The sequence below is a fragment of the Stereum hirsutum genome, assembly GCF_000264905.1.
Source record: "Stereum hirsutum FP-91666 SS1 unplaced genomic scaffold STEHIscaffold_5, whole genome shotgun sequence".
NCBI lineage: Eukaryota > Fungi > Basidiomycota > Agaricomycetes > Russulales > Stereaceae > Stereum > Stereum hirsutum.
The window spans coordinates 2153193-2171971 of NW_006763135.1; the positions used below are offsets into that span (position 1 = coordinate 2153193).

At 52.3% G+C, this 18779-nt stretch overlaps 5 protein-coding genes across 5 annotated transcripts; 1 reads left to right on the forward strand and 4 right to left on the reverse strand.

Annotated features, from left to right (window-relative positions):
- Positions 1–123: 123 nt before the first annotated feature.
- STEHIDRAFT_146449 (uncharacterized protein) lies at positions 124–7386 on the reverse strand. Its single transcript, XM_007302990.1, has 22 exons — positions 7253–7386; positions 6667–7183; positions 4788–6618; positions 4642–4728; positions 4470–4580; positions 4299–4415; positions 4128–4241; positions 3862–4065; positions 3692–3802; positions 3533–3634; positions 3388–3474; positions 3190–3324; positions 3018–3134; positions 2841–2957; positions 2665–2784; positions 2488–2601; positions 1559–2434; positions 842–1497; positions 574–759; positions 342–458; positions 259–273; positions 124–182 (listed from the first exon to the last, which is right to left on the reverse strand). Exons 2-18 carry the CDS (start codon positions 7054–7056, stop codon positions 1352–1354), a joined length of 4779 nt encoding a protein of 1592 aa, XP_007303052.1. The 5' UTR covers positions 7057–7183; positions 7253–7386; the 3' UTR covers positions 124–182; positions 259–273; positions 342–458; positions 574–759; positions 842–1351.
- A 215-nt stretch (positions 7387–7601) lies between these two features.
- STEHIDRAFT_130381 (uncharacterized protein) lies at positions 7602–9894 on the reverse strand (the record flags this gene model as incomplete). Its single annotated transcript, XM_007302991.1, has 4 exons — positions 7602–8117; positions 8423–8478; positions 8543–9581; positions 9649–9894. The coding sequence occupies 4 exons, from the start codon at positions 9892–9894 to the stop codon at positions 7602–7604; spliced, it is 1857 nt and encodes a 618-aa protein (XP_007303053.1).
- A 334-nt stretch (positions 9895–10228) lies between these two features.
- Positions 10229–11838, forward strand: STEHIDRAFT_53969 (uncharacterized protein; the record flags this gene model as incomplete). The annotated part of the gene is made up of 5 exons (XM_007302228.1): positions 10229–10531; positions 10596–10696; positions 10768–11031; positions 11102–11717; positions 11779–11838. The coding sequence occupies 5 exons, from the start codon at positions 10229–10231 to the stop codon at positions 11836–11838; spliced, it is 1344 nt and encodes a 447-aa protein (XP_007302290.1).
- Positions 11839–12007: 169 nt separating this feature from the next.
- Positions 12008–13434, reverse strand: STEHIDRAFT_54956 (Pkinase-domain-containing protein; the record flags this gene model as incomplete). The annotated part of the gene is made up of 5 exons (XM_007302300.1): positions 12008–12101; positions 12162–12296; positions 12351–12545; positions 12596–12944; positions 13014–13434. 5 exons carry the CDS (start codon positions 13432–13434, stop codon positions 12008–12010), a joined length of 1194 nt encoding a protein of 397 aa, XP_007302362.1.
- A 2877-nt stretch (positions 13435–16311) lies between these two features.
- STEHIDRAFT_167737 (WD40 repeat-like protein) lies at positions 16312–18708 on the reverse strand. Its single transcript, XM_007302992.1, has 10 exons — positions 18441–18708; positions 18320–18385; positions 18137–18265; positions 17882–18071; positions 17668–17820; positions 17434–17616; positions 17371–17380; positions 16899–17315; positions 16650–16837; positions 16312–16586 (listed from the first exon to the last, which is right to left on the reverse strand). Exons 1-10 carry the CDS (start codon positions 18629–18631, stop codon positions 16395–16397), a joined length of 1719 nt encoding a protein of 572 aa, XP_007303054.1. The 5' UTR covers positions 18632–18708; the 3' UTR covers positions 16312–16394.
- Positions 18709–18779: the final 71 nt, after the last annotated feature.

The window sequence follows — 18779 nt, forward strand, 5'->3', positions numbered from 1 at the left end:
CTTCACCGGCGTCCACTGGAACTGGAGGTGCAGCAGCAGCTGCTGCAGAGTCAGCTCCCATCCCACTTCCTACCTTTGTGCCATTCGATGCGGACCATGAGAAACGACAGGAGTTCAGGAGGCTTGTCGATCCTGGGATAATGAGACCCAACTCGAAGGAGGTGGCGATTGCCTCATTGCGTGTAATACTCCATTTCTTTTGACCTGTTTAGACCTTACATTCATTGAATGACTCATATCCCACGTTGCACGTTACAGACGCTGACAACTATGGTGAGACACGGGCGTTAGTTTTCGGGTGGCGAGCATAGGCATCCTAACATTGCACGTCACATTTCTAGGCAGAAAACATCCTCAAAAACCCAACGAACCCAAAATTCAAACAGTTTAAGCCCACGAATACCATGATTCAGAGAACATTGATCACGCCGAAAGGCGCATTGGAATACGCTATCGCTGTCAGTGCCACCCTCCAGCTTTCCACTCCTGCGTTTCCTCACTTTTCCGTTTAGCTTCTCTAACCAGAGTCAGGCTCGGAGATGCTAATCACACTATATTTATTACTACTTTCAGCTCGGATTCCGCCCAGAGGTTGAGAACTTCCAACCCTACTACCGCTTCCACGACAGGTTCCTGAACGATCTACGCATTGGTGCTGCTATCATCAAAGAGATGATGCAAGCAGAGGTCGAGAAGCAAGAGCGCGAAGAGCACAAAAGAGATGTGCTGAAAGCGGAGGAGGCAGCTCGAGTTGCGAATGTATGTCTTTCACTCCTTCAGCTTGCTATCTGGCCATTGTTGGCGGTGCTGATTTGATCATTACTCGTTGTCCATCGTTCAGACAAAGAAAGCAATCTTAGATGATCGCAAATCCCAGATATTACGTGCCCAACGAGAGAGCGAAAGACTGAGGCGGCAGCAAGAGCGAAGACCGCCTCAACCTGCTTCCCCTCGAATTGAACAAGACTCTGAAGATGAGTAGAGCATGCAACGCAGTCGCTAAACCACGGACTTCCCAATCATCTCATGAATCTGTATGCTGTACTATCTCATTCCACTCATGCTATATCCTTTTGTCATCCTCTTGTCATTCTCAATCAATACATTGTGGACTCTAAATTCCAGCTCAATATTCTGTAAACGTATGGTCTTGTCATGATACAATCATTGCACAACCGCGACAAGCCAACAAAGCATTCAATATCAACAAATAAGATAGAAGCACAAGCACTGTAGTACTCTAGAACCGTGGTCCAAATCCGTAAGCAAACAAAATGTACAGAGAAAGCAACGAAGAAAGCAAAACATTCCGGACTCCCTGCCCACGCACTCGAATAATAATCATCAACTATCACTGGAAAGAAAACCTCGTACGATCTAACTTCCCTACAGGTCGACCCGGCGCACCACTATTCGAAGTTGTCGAAGGCGGCAACGGGAATTCGGATAAGGCGCTCATTGACAGTCGCGAAACAGGCTCGTTAGCTGGCGTCGAACCTAAACACGAAAGATCAGAAACATTGCTTTGCATTACAGCGTTGAAGAAGACAGAACTAACCAGACGGAAGGTCAAACATCCTCGCTTTCTCCAACACAAGACTCTCCCTCCTCCGTGGCGCCAATCTCGGCGATTCCACGCCCGACTCAGACAGGTCCGATCCAGTTCTTTGACCATGCGATCTCGAGCGATGCAGAACAGGAGGATCCTCATTCACCGGCGAGAGTAGCGAGTTCTGAGCCACGGAGGGTGGCTGCCGTGCAGACGACACCCTGCGTAGCGAGCTCGTCGTCTGTACTCGAATATCGCTCATCCGTCGCGTGGGCTGGACCATCTCCCAAGCCGGCTCAGCAGGAGGGCCACTGGCTTGAGATACTGGCCTACGAGAGGGTGAAGCGGGTGAAGCTATTCGGGATGGAAGTGGAGGAAGAGCGAATTGGGGTGGAGGTCCTGATGAAGGTGGGAGGGGAGGAAGTCCTGCGGAGACGAACGCGGGCATAGGAGGAACAGGTGGGAGGCCAGCTGGTCGCTTCATGGCAGCACGGAGTGGCTCTGCCGATGTCTTGGGATATGTCCTTGAACCTGTTGGAGAATTCCTTTTCGATCCTTCGGGTGAACTAGGCCCAACGTCCACGAAAGAAACCGAACGAAGGCTCGGGGTCCTGAACGCTTCGTTGTGAAGTTGCCGGTGGGTCTTCTTAGCGTACACGGGCATCGTCAAGAACAAATGACCAGTCTTGGCGATTTCATTGTGCAGCTGCCGATGGGTCTTTCTTGACGGAGCATGATGTTCTTTGAGACCGTTGGAGCCAGATACCTCCACACGCGGGACTGTGTGGGCTTTCTGGGCTGGTGTACGTGGGACAGTGAGTGGAGCCTGAGTGTCATGAACGCCGACCGAAGGCCAAAGCTCGAAGTGAGGGTAGACGGGAGGATCTGTAGGTCGACGATTAGTATTTAGAGCTCCTATGAGTCTGATGATTACGGACATAGTTGAATAGCAGGATACCGCGCAGGAAGCTGAACAGAGAGCAAAAGTGGTGTCTCCGACTTCGGAGTCGACCCTGAGCGATAAATGTCAAAGTGTGGATAGACGGCGGGATCTGGAAAAATAGTGGGCATTGGATACGTCGAACGAAAGCCACTTCGAAGACGAGGAAACGTACAGATATCGAAGTGAGGATAGCAAACTCGCAGCGTGCTCTGAACCACACGCCACGAGCCAGATATCGAACCGTCGCAGACTTCACCAGCGTAGATCTCGAAATGAGGATACGCAGCGGGGTCTACGTCAAGATAGAAGTTAGGAATGCTCAATGAAATGCTGATCAGGAGAACGCACAGATCGCAAAGCGGGGGTACATCGCGGGAAGCGTGACACGACCGTTGTCCTGACGGGACAGACTGCCATCGCATACTTCACCAGCATAGATCTCGAAGTATGGATACACAGCAGGGTCTGGGACACAATAAAGATGAGCACACCTCGCAAATCAATGCATATGAAGGATGGACTCACAGAGAGCAAAGCGGGGATACGTCGCGGGAAGAGTGGTGACATTGTGATCAAGCTCAGACAAACGACCATCACAGCATTCGCCAGCATAAATTTCGAAGTAGGGATAGACCGCGGGATCTACCACCAAAACGCTCAATATATGCTCGAGGATCATCAATGAAGGAGGACGTACAGATGTTGAAGTGAGGATATGTCGAAGGAAGCACGCTACGACCAAGGTTCACAGCCCGAAGGCTGGATTGTGGTACAGGGTGCGTTCCACCAGGGATGGGAGCGTAGAGCGTAATCGCAGGGTACACCGAAGGGTCTAAAGATGCATTGTGAGCATGTAAGTTCAGCGGTACGTAAGATCCATAAATGATGGACGCACAGAGGTCAAAGCAGGGGTATGCGGGGCGCACACGCACGCTGCGTTGAGGGTAGTACTCGGCATCATCGAACCGGCGTCCAGGCGGGTCTAACAGTACTAATGTCAGTCGAGGAAACCTGTTCGGCGAGACAAAGCGATTGCGTACATATCTCAAGCTGGGGAGTCGTCGTTCGGCTAGGGGAAGACTTCTTCATGCCGCTGCGAGCCACAGTAGGATACGGTGTAACATAAGGATAGGCGGCAGGATCTGAAACCTCCAGTCAGCAACCGGTCTTGAGCGTAAATTATAGTAGAGGGCACATACAGATTTCCATCATCGGGTACTGCGCCGGAAGCTTCACGTTCACTGGGGAGGTGACATCGAGGCCCATGCGTGGATAGATGTTGTACACGTTCTCGGGATATCCAGCAGGGTCTGCGATTGGTATGTGAGTAAGAGGAATCGTTTTGGAATGAAAAGTTTGACCAACGTACAAATGTCGAAGTGAGGGTAAGCAGACCGGAGCTGCGTCGAAACAGATACTTTCGACTGCGGCGCCGACGAGGTAGATGGAGGTCTTACACCAACCGCGGGGTAGATCACAATGTCCGGGTACGCAAATGAAGGCATATTGAACTCGAAGACGTCTCCCACAGAGACGGATGGATAGATGACGAGGTGAGGATAGACGCCTGGATCTATAACAAAGAAAAGAGTCAGTAATTGCGCATGAGCATTTTCAGATGTGAGTAATACGAACAGATATTGAACGCGGGATATCTGGGACGAAGTTGTATTGAGACCGGTTCGAGAGGGTACTGCGCTAGGATGAGATGACCAGGATAGATCTCGAAGTTCGGGTAGACCGTCGGATCTGTGTTACAAGGTATATAAGAAAGGACTGAAAAGATGAAGCAGATATGGTACATACAGATGTCGAGAGAAGGATACTGTCTCGGTAGCGTGATAGACATCGACGAGTGGTGACTGTCATCGAACGTCGTGACATGTCCTGGATATATCTCAAAGTTCGGGTACGCGGTGCGATCTAGAGATACAATAATTCAGGGATTGTCGTCACAGATAACGACGAGGAACTCACAGATCGCGAAGTTCGGGTATTCAACACTCAAGATGACAGACTGAAGGTCGTGCAAGGAATACTCATTCGGCGAAACCTCGACGCTCATATCCATATGAGAGGCAGCCGTAGCTAAACAACATTATATGAGAAATGTTGTTCATAGGGTTATGAAGAGAAGGGTATAGCTCACAAGGTGCAGATGTGGAAGGTGTTTCTGCATCAGCTTTGGGTGCCCTCGCAGGAGAGCGGAGGTTGAAAAAGGGGTGACTATCATTACCTTAGAGAAACGAGCGTCAGTGACGCTATCGACGAACACACCGAAACGAGAGTACTTACCAGATTTTAAAGATCTACCGGCGGAAGGACTCTTCGGACGCGAAGAGAAACTCTTCATGCTCATCACTTTAGGTACGGCCAATAAAGACACTGCTGCAGCTGACGCAACATCATTATTGACAGCAACGGTCTGTCCCTCGTAATGAGGGGCACCGAGCTGCCAGGCAGCGGTCTGGACTTGTGGCTCTTCGACCACACGTTCGATCTCAAGCGAGCGTGTCGGGGGCGGCGTGGCGCGTCTTCGCGTCGACTCTTCCCCGCTCGTCCCGGAGGATGTAGATATCCTAACGACGGGAGGCGGTGGTTGAGGACGTTCCAACGGCCATACATGCGGCCAGGCGACTTCTGCGCTCGGTCTGAAGTACGGGGAGACAATTCCGGAGGGTCCTAAAGGAGGCATATTCGCGTCAAACGCACGGTGACCGGCATCAGGGGTCGGGATGTGTTCTGGCATGAAAGGCGACGGCGGGTAGGACGACGGAGCGCCCCAAGAGGTCGCCGTCGAGGGTGTCACCGGCCGACTCCATCCACCACGCTCGCCCAGATCGGGAGAGAGTTGAGCGTGGTGATTGGCGTTTACATTCAGATGCGCAGGCGACGGTGGGTAGGATGGTGGTCCCCACGACGTCGCAGTCGACGGAGTAACGGGTCGACTCCAGTCGGCGCGCTCGCCAAGATCGAGAGAGGGAGCGCGATGATCTGGGTGAGAATACGCAGGAGATGCGGGCCAAGACGACGGACCCCAAGAAGTGGCCGTCGACGGAGTGGCGGGTCGACTCGACATGGCCCTGTATGCAATATCGACCGACGGAGGTCGGGATATGCTCAAGGGCGACGGAGGGTAATCCAGCGGCGGACCCCAACTAGTTGCGGTAGAAGGGGTGGGCGGAACGTCCTCTAACATCCGCAAAGCGATGTCGGGCGACGGGAGGCGAGAGACAAATGAGTACAGGGACTCATAGTCGTCATCGGGGCCGAATGAGGTGGCGTAGGAGGGGCTCAGGAGAACCGAGCCCTCCATGCGCCGATCGAGGTGCACAGACGGTACGCGCGACCAAGAAACGGGTGAATCGAGGTCATCGTGGTCGGGAGGTCCCAGGGACGAGACCGACCAGGCATAGTCATCGAGGTTGAGAGGGCGCTCACCATCACCTTCGACAGTAGAAACAGAAGGTGTATCGACTAACACTACGGCATTGGGCATGTGGACTGGGTCGAGGCTGATTTGGCCATTGGCAGCCAAAGGTGTGGGCGCAACGGAAGAGCTTGCACGCCAGGACTTGACACGGGATCGCAAAGGAGTGGTTGGAGGCTCCTCTTCTTGCACGATGGGTGGAAGAGCATTTTCAGAAGGCGGAACTGTAGCTGAAATAGCTGAGGCAGACTCCAAGCGGTCCAACAGTGACAACTTCCTAGGGACATGGCGCTGAATGGCTGTTCGCGTCTGCTGCGGCACATACGCCGACTCTTCATCCCCGAGAAGGTCATCGGGGTGCGTGGTTTTGCTTTCGTCGCGCCAGTGGGAGAGCGAAGGCGCAATAGAAGCCGTGACGTCATGGCTTGTTCTACGAGAGGATGCCAGCCACGCGTCATACCAGCGCGCTTTGTCGAGGTCAATGTCAAACTCAATCCGACCGCAGACGGGCAACTGCTGAATCTGGAGCACAGGCGAGCGAGCCTCGAAGAGGTGATTCCACAGAATGGGCCAAGTCTCATCAGAGATGCGTGGGATCATGGAGAGGTTATTCTCAGGCATTCCAAGATAAAGGCAAAGTCCCGTTGTGCTCGGGAAATTGAACTCGCGAGCGATGACGGTCAATTGAGCGTACATCTGGAAGTCAATTAGAAAAGTAATGAGAGACTACTGGGATGAACTTACTGTCGGAAACAACGGCAACAAAACACCTTGGGAGAGTCGACCCGGGGGTCCGGAAGACAAGGTATGCCCGAGCTGACCGTGCTCTCTGGCTATCGAGGCTGGTGGAGTGACGATCACCAACCATTTCGACTGTGGACGTGGCCCAGCGCGCTCGCGAGACTCGCGAAGACCTGTGTTGTGGTACGAGAGAGTAGAAACGCGGCGAGGAAGTGGAGGCTGAGACGGAGGGGTATCGTAGTCTGCGGGAGGGGCATGGGATGCAGGATATTGAGCTGTCGACGCTGACTCAAAGAAGTTGAGGTCGGTATCTGGAGGCGTCGGGATCTGAGCGCTGCGGGGGAGATCGTACGGGGAAGGTTTGTGAAAGAGGGAGGTAGTGAGGTGGGACATCCTTAGCGTAGGTTCTAACGACTGTAGTATGGGGCTTTGAAGGAGTGGAAGACGTAGGAGCTGACTAGCAGCTGTGAATGGCGGTGGGGAGGAAAGAAGGGGACCCGAGAGCACACTAAGCGGATGGCTGGGTATTTTGAGGATGAGAGCGCTGCGTGAGCGAATGATGATCAGGCAGGAAAATCAAAGGACTCACAGTGGTCTATCTCCAGGGAAACCGCAGAACGAAATGCTGACGAAGAGAAAGGCCTGCCTTCTTGAGCAACTCCCAATAAAATACCTCAGCGAACGATGAAAGACGAAAGGCAGACGCTGCGGGAAGCCTCTCACCACAGCTCGACTGCAGGAAAGAGGTTAGAGCTCCACAGGGGACCGCGCATTGATATCTCCATGCACCGGTCCCTCGGCGCGCTCCCACGTGGACAGCGTTGCCTTGCCAGTTCGCCGCTTCGAGTCTTGGCTTCTTGGCTTCTTGGCTTCGTTCACCGATCGTGAATGTGCCTTTGAATCCCTCCTGCACCGTAGACAAAGAGGATGCACGGAATTTACAGCTGTTTTGAAATAATATACGACTGAGCACTCCTCGTCTCAGCCTCTATCTTCGCAATCGCTACATCAAACAGAACCAGTACATCATCGTACGTCATCTTCACCGAAAGTCGAATATTCTGATGCTCGACCAAATCAACAAACCCCACCAAAAGCTCACGCATCGTCCCCGACACGTATTTCCGTACAACCTCTTCCACCGGGGAAATAATCGCAAAATCCATATCGAAAAACATGAACGGGGCCATCGCAGTCCGGGAATTATGCACACTTCTGAGCGTCGAGTGGCCAAATGCGTCCTGGATGATCTCGAGCCAGTCTTGCTGGTCATCCAGGGACAAGTCCTGATCTCGCAGGACCAATGGGTGGATGTGCTTCATGATGGCGTAAGCAGTGACCCATATGATGGACTCAAGGTCATGGTGAATGCCGTGCGGTGGAATCTTGACCTTGGTCTTTCCTTGTCGCATCGACCAGGCCAGGAGCTCGATTGCCATAAACTGAGTTGTTCCCTATATTGACGAGTACGGAGCGAGTGAGCGTAGAGTCACTAGGAATGACGAGGCCGGACGTGATAGCGCACACTCACGGCTATGGTGGTTGCGTGATGAACTGTGCTAGGCTTTGTCGGTGATGCAAGTTCAGTATTGCACTCCACGGTAGACGTATTATCCAAACGAGCAAGTTCCAAGTCGCAAAGAAAACCTTCCCCGTCAGGCGGTGGAGAAGTAGACTTGTTGAGAAGGATCTAATACAACGCAGTCAATAAACCTGTAGAGGGGTAACTATACCCACATGACAAGCAATGCCAGCGCACATTACCGGCAGAAATATCGCAGTGCAAAATTCCCTGTTTCGTCAAAAACTGATGAGCTAGAAGTTAGCCAGGTCGAAGTAAGTAGTAGTTGATAGGTAGAGAGAATGATATCCTGCGTACCGAGGGTGGCAGCCCGCAAGGCTTTGAGAAGCTGCAGCTCGGACTCGTAGTCCCATAGTGGTTGGCCGACTGATTCCAAGAGAAGCCGATGCAGATAGTGTTCGACACCGCGTTCATCGGGCTCGTATCCTCGAAGATTGTACACCGTGATGGGTTTGTCGTCGTTAGAAACCGGAAAGAGAACGTCTCTCCCATCGAAAAACTTCGCAAGGCCTGGATGATCTCCTTTCACCGATCTGTATATATATGACTCCGGTGTCCTTCGCTGAGTATGCCACGCATTCTTTAGGATGAAGATATCGCCAGAAGGTTGTCCGCTCTTCGAGTCGACCTGTTGAACGGCCCATACGCTAGTCCGTCGGCCGGTATAAGGGACAGAAGCCCAATACGGTGCGCCGACGGTCTGCCAGAGACGAGTGTCATTGCCACCGAGGGAGAGTCGATAGACGGGAACCTTGCTTTCGGAATCGTCGATAACCTGCACAGTTGGATCATGTCCTATGCCTTCCTCCGATAGGACGCAAGTCACACTTCGGATGACTTTGATAAACGTGCGCATGCCGTTGTTGTCGACCTTCCAGCTGTCCGTGTCCCACAGGTATGTCTCTGGAGAGAGGGAGACGCCGTCGCAATCGAAGATGCCAGCATGGAATACGTTTCCAGAAATCATCAGACCGATGGAGAAGAGGTTGAATGGACGTGCGGCCATATGGATGCGAGCGTAGTTGACCGACTGGTAGAGAATCTTCGAGATGCTATCGTCGTGGGTACCTGTAGTATCTTCCTCGTAGTTGGTGTCTAAGTGGCCAAATACGTCGCTCAAGGAGGCTAGGCAATCAGGACGATTGAGGCCAGAGAGTGTTGCTCTCGGTGAAATAATCGAGAAGTCGGGTATCAGTGTAGGGTAATCGAAGTCAAACACAGTCTTATTGCCGGCCAACTGTCTCTCGTCAAGGATCTGGCGAGGGAGAGGAAGATTGGGAATGGGCGGTACACTAGATAGATCCTGGAAGTCGCGTATGTAGTTCATGATGTGACGCTACAGGGACAATCGTATAGTTCGTAAGCATAAGTGCAGAATTCAGGAGACAGTATTTTCGGCTCACCCAAGGCTCGTACATCTCGCTTTTGCATCGTATGCCGTTTCGAATGGAGTCATTCCCGATCTTCATAAGTGTTCGGATGTGCTCTTCGTTGTCTCGCTCGAAGTTCTCCATGCACGCATCGACGAAGGAGTCTGCTACGTCCTGGATGCGGAGACGCTCGAGGACTCTGCGGTCATTATACCAGACTTTGTCGACGAGGTTGCGTTTCACCGCCTTTTCGCTAGTATTGGTTGCGCGTTCGTCCATGTTTGTATTCTTCGAGAGAGAGCTACGGCCTGACTCCTCCTAGAAAAAGTCTGTCCCTGCGCCTTGCGAGTCCGAGTCAGATCTAATGTTGAGAGAAAGAGCTTGATGGTATGCTGGAGCGATAAGAGTCGGACATGACGAAGGCAAAGAGCAAACCGCTTCGCAGGCAGATGAAAAGTTGACCGTTGGAACCAACGTTCGAATGCCGCCACGAACCGAAGCGCCGGCGCACAGATATGATGCCAGGGGGCGCGTGTGGCGTTGACGCGTACCGCGACTTACTCTGCGCGTCCAACACCGAAATTCTTTGTACCATCATCTTCAAGCCAGACCAATGGATCAGAAACTCTCTCAGTTCAACGCTCTTAGTCAGAAAGACAAAGGCCCAGCATACCTCTCTCTCCTTTCCGATATCTACGCCAACCCATCCTCTTCCGACATCGCAAGCAACATCCATACATTCGTTGACTATGTCCTGAACCACGAGACCGCAGGTGTCATCGTCGGTCGACAAGTCTTCTCCGAGCTCGTCAAGAATCTTGGCGAGGGGGCTATCCCAGACACCGAGCTTCGAAAGCGAGTCGTAGAGGACGTCTTGGCCACACTCCAGCCACGCATTGCTAGCTATGAAGAACAGGTGGGTGGCGCTGGTCATCACTAGCAGCAGCAGGTCGAGGATTGCGGCTCAATCGATCTTACAGGTCAACAGCCTGAAGTTCCAGCTGGCCGATCTACTTGAGGCTGAAGAGGAATGGAATGAAGCCGCTCGTGTACTCATGGGAATATCACTCGAAGGCCAACGGTACGATTGTGGCCCATCATCTGCGTCGCAGCCCTGACATATCTTGACTCCACACACTTGCACGGAAACAGGACACCAGACGAGGACAAACTTCGTGTCTACATCCGTATTGTGCGTCTCCTACTAGAAGAAGAAGAATCTGTTACCGCCGAGAGCTACTACAACCGCGCCGCATCCCTCATCCACTCCACCAGCGATAGAGAAACACTCCTCGCATATAAGCTCTGTCAGGCCAGGATCGGTGACTACAGCCGTAAATTCATTGAAGCCGCCACTCGATATCATGAACTCAGCTTCGTTGGTGAGATCGACGAAGATGAGCGGAGACACATGCTGTACGCTCCTTCTTCTTGACCCTTTGTTCCTGACTTCACCCAAGCTCACTGCTTATACGTTCCCCCATAGCTCAGCAGCGGTAACTTGTTCCGTCCTAGGACCCGCAGGTCCCCAGCGCTCCCGTATCCTCGCCTCCCTCTATCGTGACGAACGAACATCCGACCTCCCAACCTACAACATCCTCTCCAAAATGTTCCTCGACCATATCCTACGCCCCTCTGAAGTCAAAGAATTCGAGAAAACACTCAAACCACATCAACTCGCCAAAATCTCACTCTCCACGAACGACAGACTAGCATCTGCTATCCAAGGTGACGACGAACTTTCGGGCGACAATGTCAGCACCCGGACGGGACCATCTACTGTTCTCGATCGTGCTGTGATGGAACATAATGTCCTCGCGAGCTCAAAGATCTATAATAATATCACATTCAGAGGGCTCGGAGCGCTGCTGGACTTGACACCGGGGGCTGCAGAGACTATGGCGCGAAAGATGATCGAGCAAGGACGACTGAAGGGCCACATCGATCAGGTGGACAAGTTGATTTGGTTCGAGGCGGGCAAGGAAGAGGACGATGCGCAGGGCAAAGCCGGTGGACTGGGTGACGTTGAACAAGTTACGGAAGACACTGGTGCACCGTTCACGAAACGTTGGGATCTGCAAATTCGTACGACAGCCGCCAGCGTAAGTCCAAATGCACCGGACCGAAAGTTCGTCCCTCGTGGCTCACGATATTTTCCTACAGGTTGAGACGATGGTACAGCACCTGGTGGAGAAAGGACTCGTGGTGACAGCAAAAGCGTGAGATGAATGATGCATATACATATAATTTGTAGTTCGAAATGCAGTACGACGAGGGCAACGACTATGAAGCCGGATAAATCAGTACATAGCAAGATCAGAGGGACCACCGTACGATGTGTGCAAAGTACAAATTGCAAGATGATAAGAACGAACAAGTCCTGGGTAAAACATCACTGAGGCGCGATACTGTCCGTCTTTCGACGCTTCTTAGCCCGCTCGCGCTTGGTCTCGAGCTCGTGCCACTCTCCTTCGAGATCGGCAAGCCTACCAAGTGAAAGATTAGTAAAGGTCATAGTATACGAAGATGAATCATGGAGAGCCTACCCGACTGGAATAGCTTCTCGTGGCTCCTCGTCCTTGAAGTATGGTGATTCGAGAGCCTGTGCGGCCGTAATACGTCTTCCAGGATCATAATCCAAAAGCTTTTCTGCAAGGAAGATAGCCTCCGGTGATAACCATCTATGTTCAACTGATTAGTCATTATGATTAGTCCTTGGTGTATAAGACGCCCACCTGCGAAACATATCTCGAAAGTGGTTCTCAATAATCTCCTTCGGCTTGACGAGCTCGTACCACGGCATATCCACGAGTCCATGCCATCGTTGAACTGTCGGGGTACCAAAGATTCTGAAGATGACCTCCAGCTGATGAATTTCATGTTCGCCTTGAAACACGGGCTTCTTCGTGAACAGTTCTAACATGATGCATCTACTCCATCATCAGCAACTGCCACCCTCACGAAGAATAGCTTGACGTACCCGGCACTCCACATATCTACCTCAGGCCCATAAACGGTCGTGCCCAAGAGCAGTTCAGGCGGACGATACCAAAGGGTGATGACACGGTTCGTATAATCCATCTGGCGCCGCTTCTGGTAAAACCTAGCAAGTCCAAAATCGCCCAACTTGAGCTCTCCGCGACTGTTGACGAGTATATTCGAGCCCTTGATATCGCGATGGATGACACCCTTGTGATGCAGATATGCGAGCCCGGCGAGCATCTGACGACAGAGCGACTTGAGATGAGCGTCGGTGAAGAAAAATTGGGTCTGTGACAGGATGCCAGTCAAGTCATGGTCCATGTACTCGAACACCATGTATACAGAGCCTACGGAAGAATGATGTACTGTTAGTCGACTACAAAACCATTGAAGACACCGAGACGAATGGATCGTACCGTTTGACACCATCATCTCGTGAAGTTGGACTACATTGTCGTGACGCAGGGACTGAAGGAGTTTGATCTCGCGCATGGCAGTAACAGGAAAACCGTCCTTTTCGGTCTCCATGCGTATTCGCTTCAAGGCGACATGGAAGCCATTCAGGGCGTTACGAGCTTTGTACACCTTGCCAAACGTCCCCTCACCAACCTGGCTAACGATACTGTACAATTCCTCTTGTGATTCCTTCGGAGACGTAGCCGCACTTGTCCGGTCCACCTTCGATACGCGAGACTGTGCCTCTTGGGGTGTCTTTGCTGGAGCTTTCGTTTTCGTGACCACCGAATGAGGTTGCTCTGTCTGGGGCGTCGGCAAAGATGGCGGAGGACCGGATGCTGGTGATGGCACGCTCGTTTGTTCTTGCGAAGGACGAGCCATTTCGGGAGTGACCAGAGGGCTGGTCGAAGTGACAAGCGGCGAAGGGGGTAACGGGAGAGGCTCGCGTCGTAGCGACTTGCTTGCACGAGCTGCTGGCAGAGGTTCGCGAGGCGTTGGCAGACCTTGTGGGGGAACGAAAACGGGGTCACGAGAAGGCAGACTCGGGCTCACTGTCGTCGAGGAGGATGCGGGGAGGAATATAGGTGGAAGAGGGAGGGCTGGAGGAGCTGGTGGTCGATATGTCTGAGGGCGTGGTGGGAGCTCATAAGTGTGCTGAGTCGTGGGGGCTACTTGTGGTGAGGGAGAGGGATGTTCGAAAGACCCTGCAGGAGGAAGGTAGTGGGGTGGTGGGCGAGCAGCAGGAACAGGTGCTGGAGGAGGGCTCTTCTTGACATCTGGCTCGTCATCGTCTCCTGGAAAGAATCGCTTTACCGCAGAGCTCGCTTGCCCGATAGGTCTGAAACCTGCCAGTTTTATTGCAGCAGCTGAGGGAATGGTTGGTCGAGTCGTCTCAGGTACAACTGTAGATTGCGATGTTTTGGAAGAGGAAGGTGGTTGTGAGGCAGGGGGTGGTATCGCGGCGGGAGGCGGCTTAGGTGCAGAAACCTACATAATACGAGACAACGTTGACTAAATGAAAAACACGAATCAGTGAAGGGGCACGAACCTCGACGGGACGGCCATTTATTTGTGCAGTCTTCCCATTCTGCTTGCGAGGCAACGCATCACTGGCAGGAGCGCTCTTCGCTTCGACGGAAGGCTCGACTGAAGCTGGTGTCGATGCCTCCGGGACAGGCACGGGCCCTGTTAGTCGATGCACAGGTTTTGAAGACGACTCTACAGGGCTCATACTCATGCTTCGCGTGCGACTTCTGCTCCTAGTTGAGGTAGACATCGATGATAGACTACGGTCTCGACGTCGTCCTCGACTGGCACGACTTCGGTGTGATGACGCGGGAGAGCGCGAGCGCCTATCGTGGCGATCATGATTCCTATAGGACGAAGGACGGTCACCAGCAGCAGTAGAATCTCGCCGTCGTCGTTTGGGAGATCTCGAGCGTGAGCGGGATGGCGGACGAGATGAATGCCGTGAGCGAAAAGTCTCTGCCGGTGACCGTGACCGAGATGGAGAGCGAGCGGGTTGATTGACGGTTGGATCTGTCGGCTCCCCGTCACGACGCTGCCAACTGGGTAAAGCAGACAGCGAAAGCAACGTCAACGACAATGAAGAATCGAAGAAACAGAAGACAGACACACTTATTCAAACCATCTGGATCGCCCCGTGGCCAATCGTCCCGCTGCCAGCCATCGTCCTGCTTCCAATCTCTCGTCTGTTGCTGATTATAATTTTTCTGCTGATTATTATTATTATTATTTCGATTTTTCTTCCCTTTATTCCGATGCTGCTGTTGCTGCTGGTTTCGACGTTGGCCCTGATTGCGTGGGTTCTGGTTATTGGTGCGAGAGCTAGATTGCCAGGATTCGGACGGCTGCCATTGACGATCGTCTTGCCAGTCGTTCCTACGTCTTCCGTCGTTCGGATATCTGTCGCCCTGCCGCGAATGCTCCCAATAGTCGCCGCCCCTCGAGCTTTGACCGTTATTACCGTTCCTCTGCCATCCTCGACTTGGGCGTCGGTCGTCGCGATAGCCTTCTCCTTTGTCCTGCCAATGTCGTTGTTCGGGCACCCAATTGTTGGGGTCGACGTAGGTTGGCGATGGGCCATAGGAGGCAGGTTCTGACCACTCTCTCCCGCCGGAGGCGTAACGGACCTCGTTATGACCACCGTTTGACCATCCGCCATTTCTTCGTGGTGGAGGGTTGTCGAATTCTGGTGGGTACATGTTGTCGGGGTGGCCGTCATACGAATCGTGGTGAGGGAGCATGGGGCCTTGTGAGGGCCAGTCATCATTCTCCGCGCGATCCCAACTTGAAGAGCTCTCAAGCCTCATGTCATACGGTGGTGGTGCCCTCGTCGACGTGCTGTATGTTGAAGGGTGATAAGAAAAGTGGTGAGATGGGCTGAACGTATGCGGGGGAGCATCCACTCGTGAGACTAACAGCAGCGCCTCATCTTCACCCCCGCTCATTCGCTGACCCCGAGGCCGGTGGTAAGGATGCATGCGGACGAAACAATGCCACAGAAGAGCGACGAAGGAGATTGAACAAGAGAGACGTGACGCCTGCCGCGAGATGGTGGTTGTGGGAGGAGTTGACGGAGAGTGTCCAAGAAGCGCTGTGGCCTGGCGCGCTCTTCACTTGAGGCTTGTATTAGACGGACACGGCACCGTCTTGCTCGCTCTGCTCACTCGACCCGAAACACAATCAACAAAACAAAGATCCAGTTGACAACGTTGAGCAAGGCAAAGATAGCAAAAAAAAGTTATAATGGTGACTGTGAGCATGACATGTACGACCACGACAAAAAATGATGGAAAAGAATATACTTACATAACCACTGGCCAAAAGGCGCGCTAGACAGCAATCGTCGAAAGAATGCTCAATATCAGCTCCTCTGGTCGTCGCTGACCGCAACAGCATTCGCAGTAGAGGAGAGTAGTGAAGCGATGTCCGGTATGGGGTCGAAGAAGGGTCAAGAGTTGGCGAAGAACGGCCGACGCGTCCTCGTAGGGTGCCACACACGACTATCCCTGTCAGGGGCCCAGTTATCCTCCATTATCCCTACACTCCTCCTCTAAGCCATGTACAGAACAATGTGACGTGCCAACTTGGAACTATGAGATGACGAGTTGGAGACGGAACTCGAAGGAAACCCTTGCAAGTGTCGCGAATACCCTTGCCTTAGTCATTTCCAAATTAGTACTCGCCACACATTGGTCGCTGAGTTCTCGCAGCGAACAGCGCGAATACATGGAAGGCAATTCCTATCGTACACATCGCTACAAAATACAGGCCAGAGAAGTACAAGAAATGCAATTATAACAATGACGAGAAACTGATTATTGGTAGCGACAACCTTCCTCATCCTCATCTTCTGAATCCCTTGTCGTGTCTCTCAAAGCCAAACTGTAGTGAAGAAACAGACTTCCCAGGTCCATTGATCTTGATGATGATTCTTGATTCCGCTTCAAGATAGCCTCCGCATCTTTCGTCCTGGAGAATACACTATTCCTTTGAACAGGAGAGAACAACTACAAGAGGAAGATGTGAGCGGACTGCTTGAACGGCGCCACAACAGAGAGATGTACACCCACCTTCACAGTCGTATCTATCCCACTCACAGCCACTACCGGCAGATGAGGGTGGCCTTCGATGACGTTCACAACATGCTGATCTCCTTCGTATATCCCATGAAGAGCTCCAGTCGCCTTCCGCCACACGAAGAAGTTTCCGTCGTCCGACCCAGAGACGACGTAAGAGTCATCGGGACCAAGGAAGTTCACTAAAAGTCGAATACCGATCAGTTGGATTTAGAGAATCAGAAGTGAAATCCATGAGCGTACCATCCTTGACGGTTTCCTCGTTGCATGCTCCGGCGAATCGGCGGCGAGGGTAGATGATAGGAACGTTGTCATACCCAGCTCCCATACCCCTCAAGAGACCCCATTTCTCCATATCTTCTACCTCCTCAGTGAACTCATCGTCGTCTGAATGATCTCCAGACTCGTCGGAATCCTCGGCAGCATCGTCAACAAACGATGCATCGTCGTCCTCTTCCTGATCGACGTCATGCATATCGGTGTCTTCGAGAAGATCCCCGTCCGCATCCAGATCAGCAAGTTCTGCGAGTAGCTCTACCTTTCGTCGTTTCGCGTTCGGAGGGACGATACTACCATTAGGTGAATGGACGGCTGATTCCCGGGGTTCTTCTTCGGCATCGTCTTGCGTGGAATATAGATAGACCGCATCGGAGTTATACGCTGCACAATGATTAGTTGCTGTGACCTCAATGATAAACAGAGCCTCTAGACTCACAAAGAAGGACCTGCTATACAGTCAGCAACAGTGATTTGGGACAAGAGTGAGAGTGAACTGAACCTCATGGCTATTGGTAGATGTCATGCGAGCGCCAGTGATGTGCTCGCGGCCTTTCTGCTCTCCGCTACCTCTCGAGCGACGCCCAAATCTCCGCACGCAAGTCGTGACATCCTCCTTGTTGGGGGGTATGCCCCACTCCTCTCTAAGAAACCGTCCAGAATGTCGCCTGTCGAATAAATACCCCTGGAGAGGCGTCAGTCTCTCTAAAAGTAGAGGAGAAGGTGAACCACGAACATATGGCGATTCTCCGGCCACAACGATCTGGTATGGTCGCAACGGAGATAGAGCAAGAGTGGACATCTCTCGATGTAATTTCACGAGGGGCGGAGGGCATCCAGAAGAACATCGATGAGGGACACGCAAGTCGTGTTGTCGAACGGTACCGTCCTGACCGATTACCATGAGTCAAGCAGGAATGAATAGCGGGACAAGAACAGTGAACACATACCTCGCCGACTGTCATGAACAGATCAGAACTTTCTTCTGTCACTACGCGTTTCGTCCGGCCTTTGTGACATCGAAAGACGCGAAGGCAACAGTCGTGATAATGTGTCTCTGAACTGCCCATGGGATCTGCTTGGCTAACAGCGCCCGCTGTGTCGAAGACCCGCACTTGGCGATCTCCTGCTACGGTTACACTGTGTCGAGCAACTCGCCTTAATTCCTGACATCAAGGAGACGAACGGTGACGTATATCACGCACATTCGAGTAGATCCAGGCAGCATTTGGGCGTTGAAGATGTTAGCTGTATGTCCAGTGTTGATCACGCTTTGACAGACATATGGGTATGCAGTGGTAGTATTACTCTCGTCCAGCCTCCATAAACGAACACTGGGGACAAACCAGTCAACGTGCTGTAGATAAAGCCATAATAGCAGAGCATACGTGGTATCGTCGCCTCCTGAAAGGAGTAACTTTCCATCTTCAGCCCAAGAGAGCGCGTTAACACATCTGTCGTAGATGGTGAATAAACCAGCGCCGTACAGACAATGCATTTGAGGCTGACCCTGTATGACCCTTGAGTACATTCACCCTATCAAGCGGAGATTCATAAGTGCTGGAAAGTAGTTCTCTTCTCCAGCGCTGTGAGAGAGCAACGGTCGGAGGAAGAGATGACAAGGTCCTGGTCGACTTGTAGCGACGACGTTCCGAGAAGAGGGGGGTTTCACCCTCGTGAGTATCACCCAAGTCTACCATACTAGAATCATGTGTCTCTGTGGTATATCGGATGACAGCTGTATCAAGGACAGACAACAGTGATACCGAGTAGAATGATGTTTTTGCACGTTTTGAGGAGCAGGACAAGGATTGCAGATTGGTGTTCAGTTGTCTCACGGCACTTCCA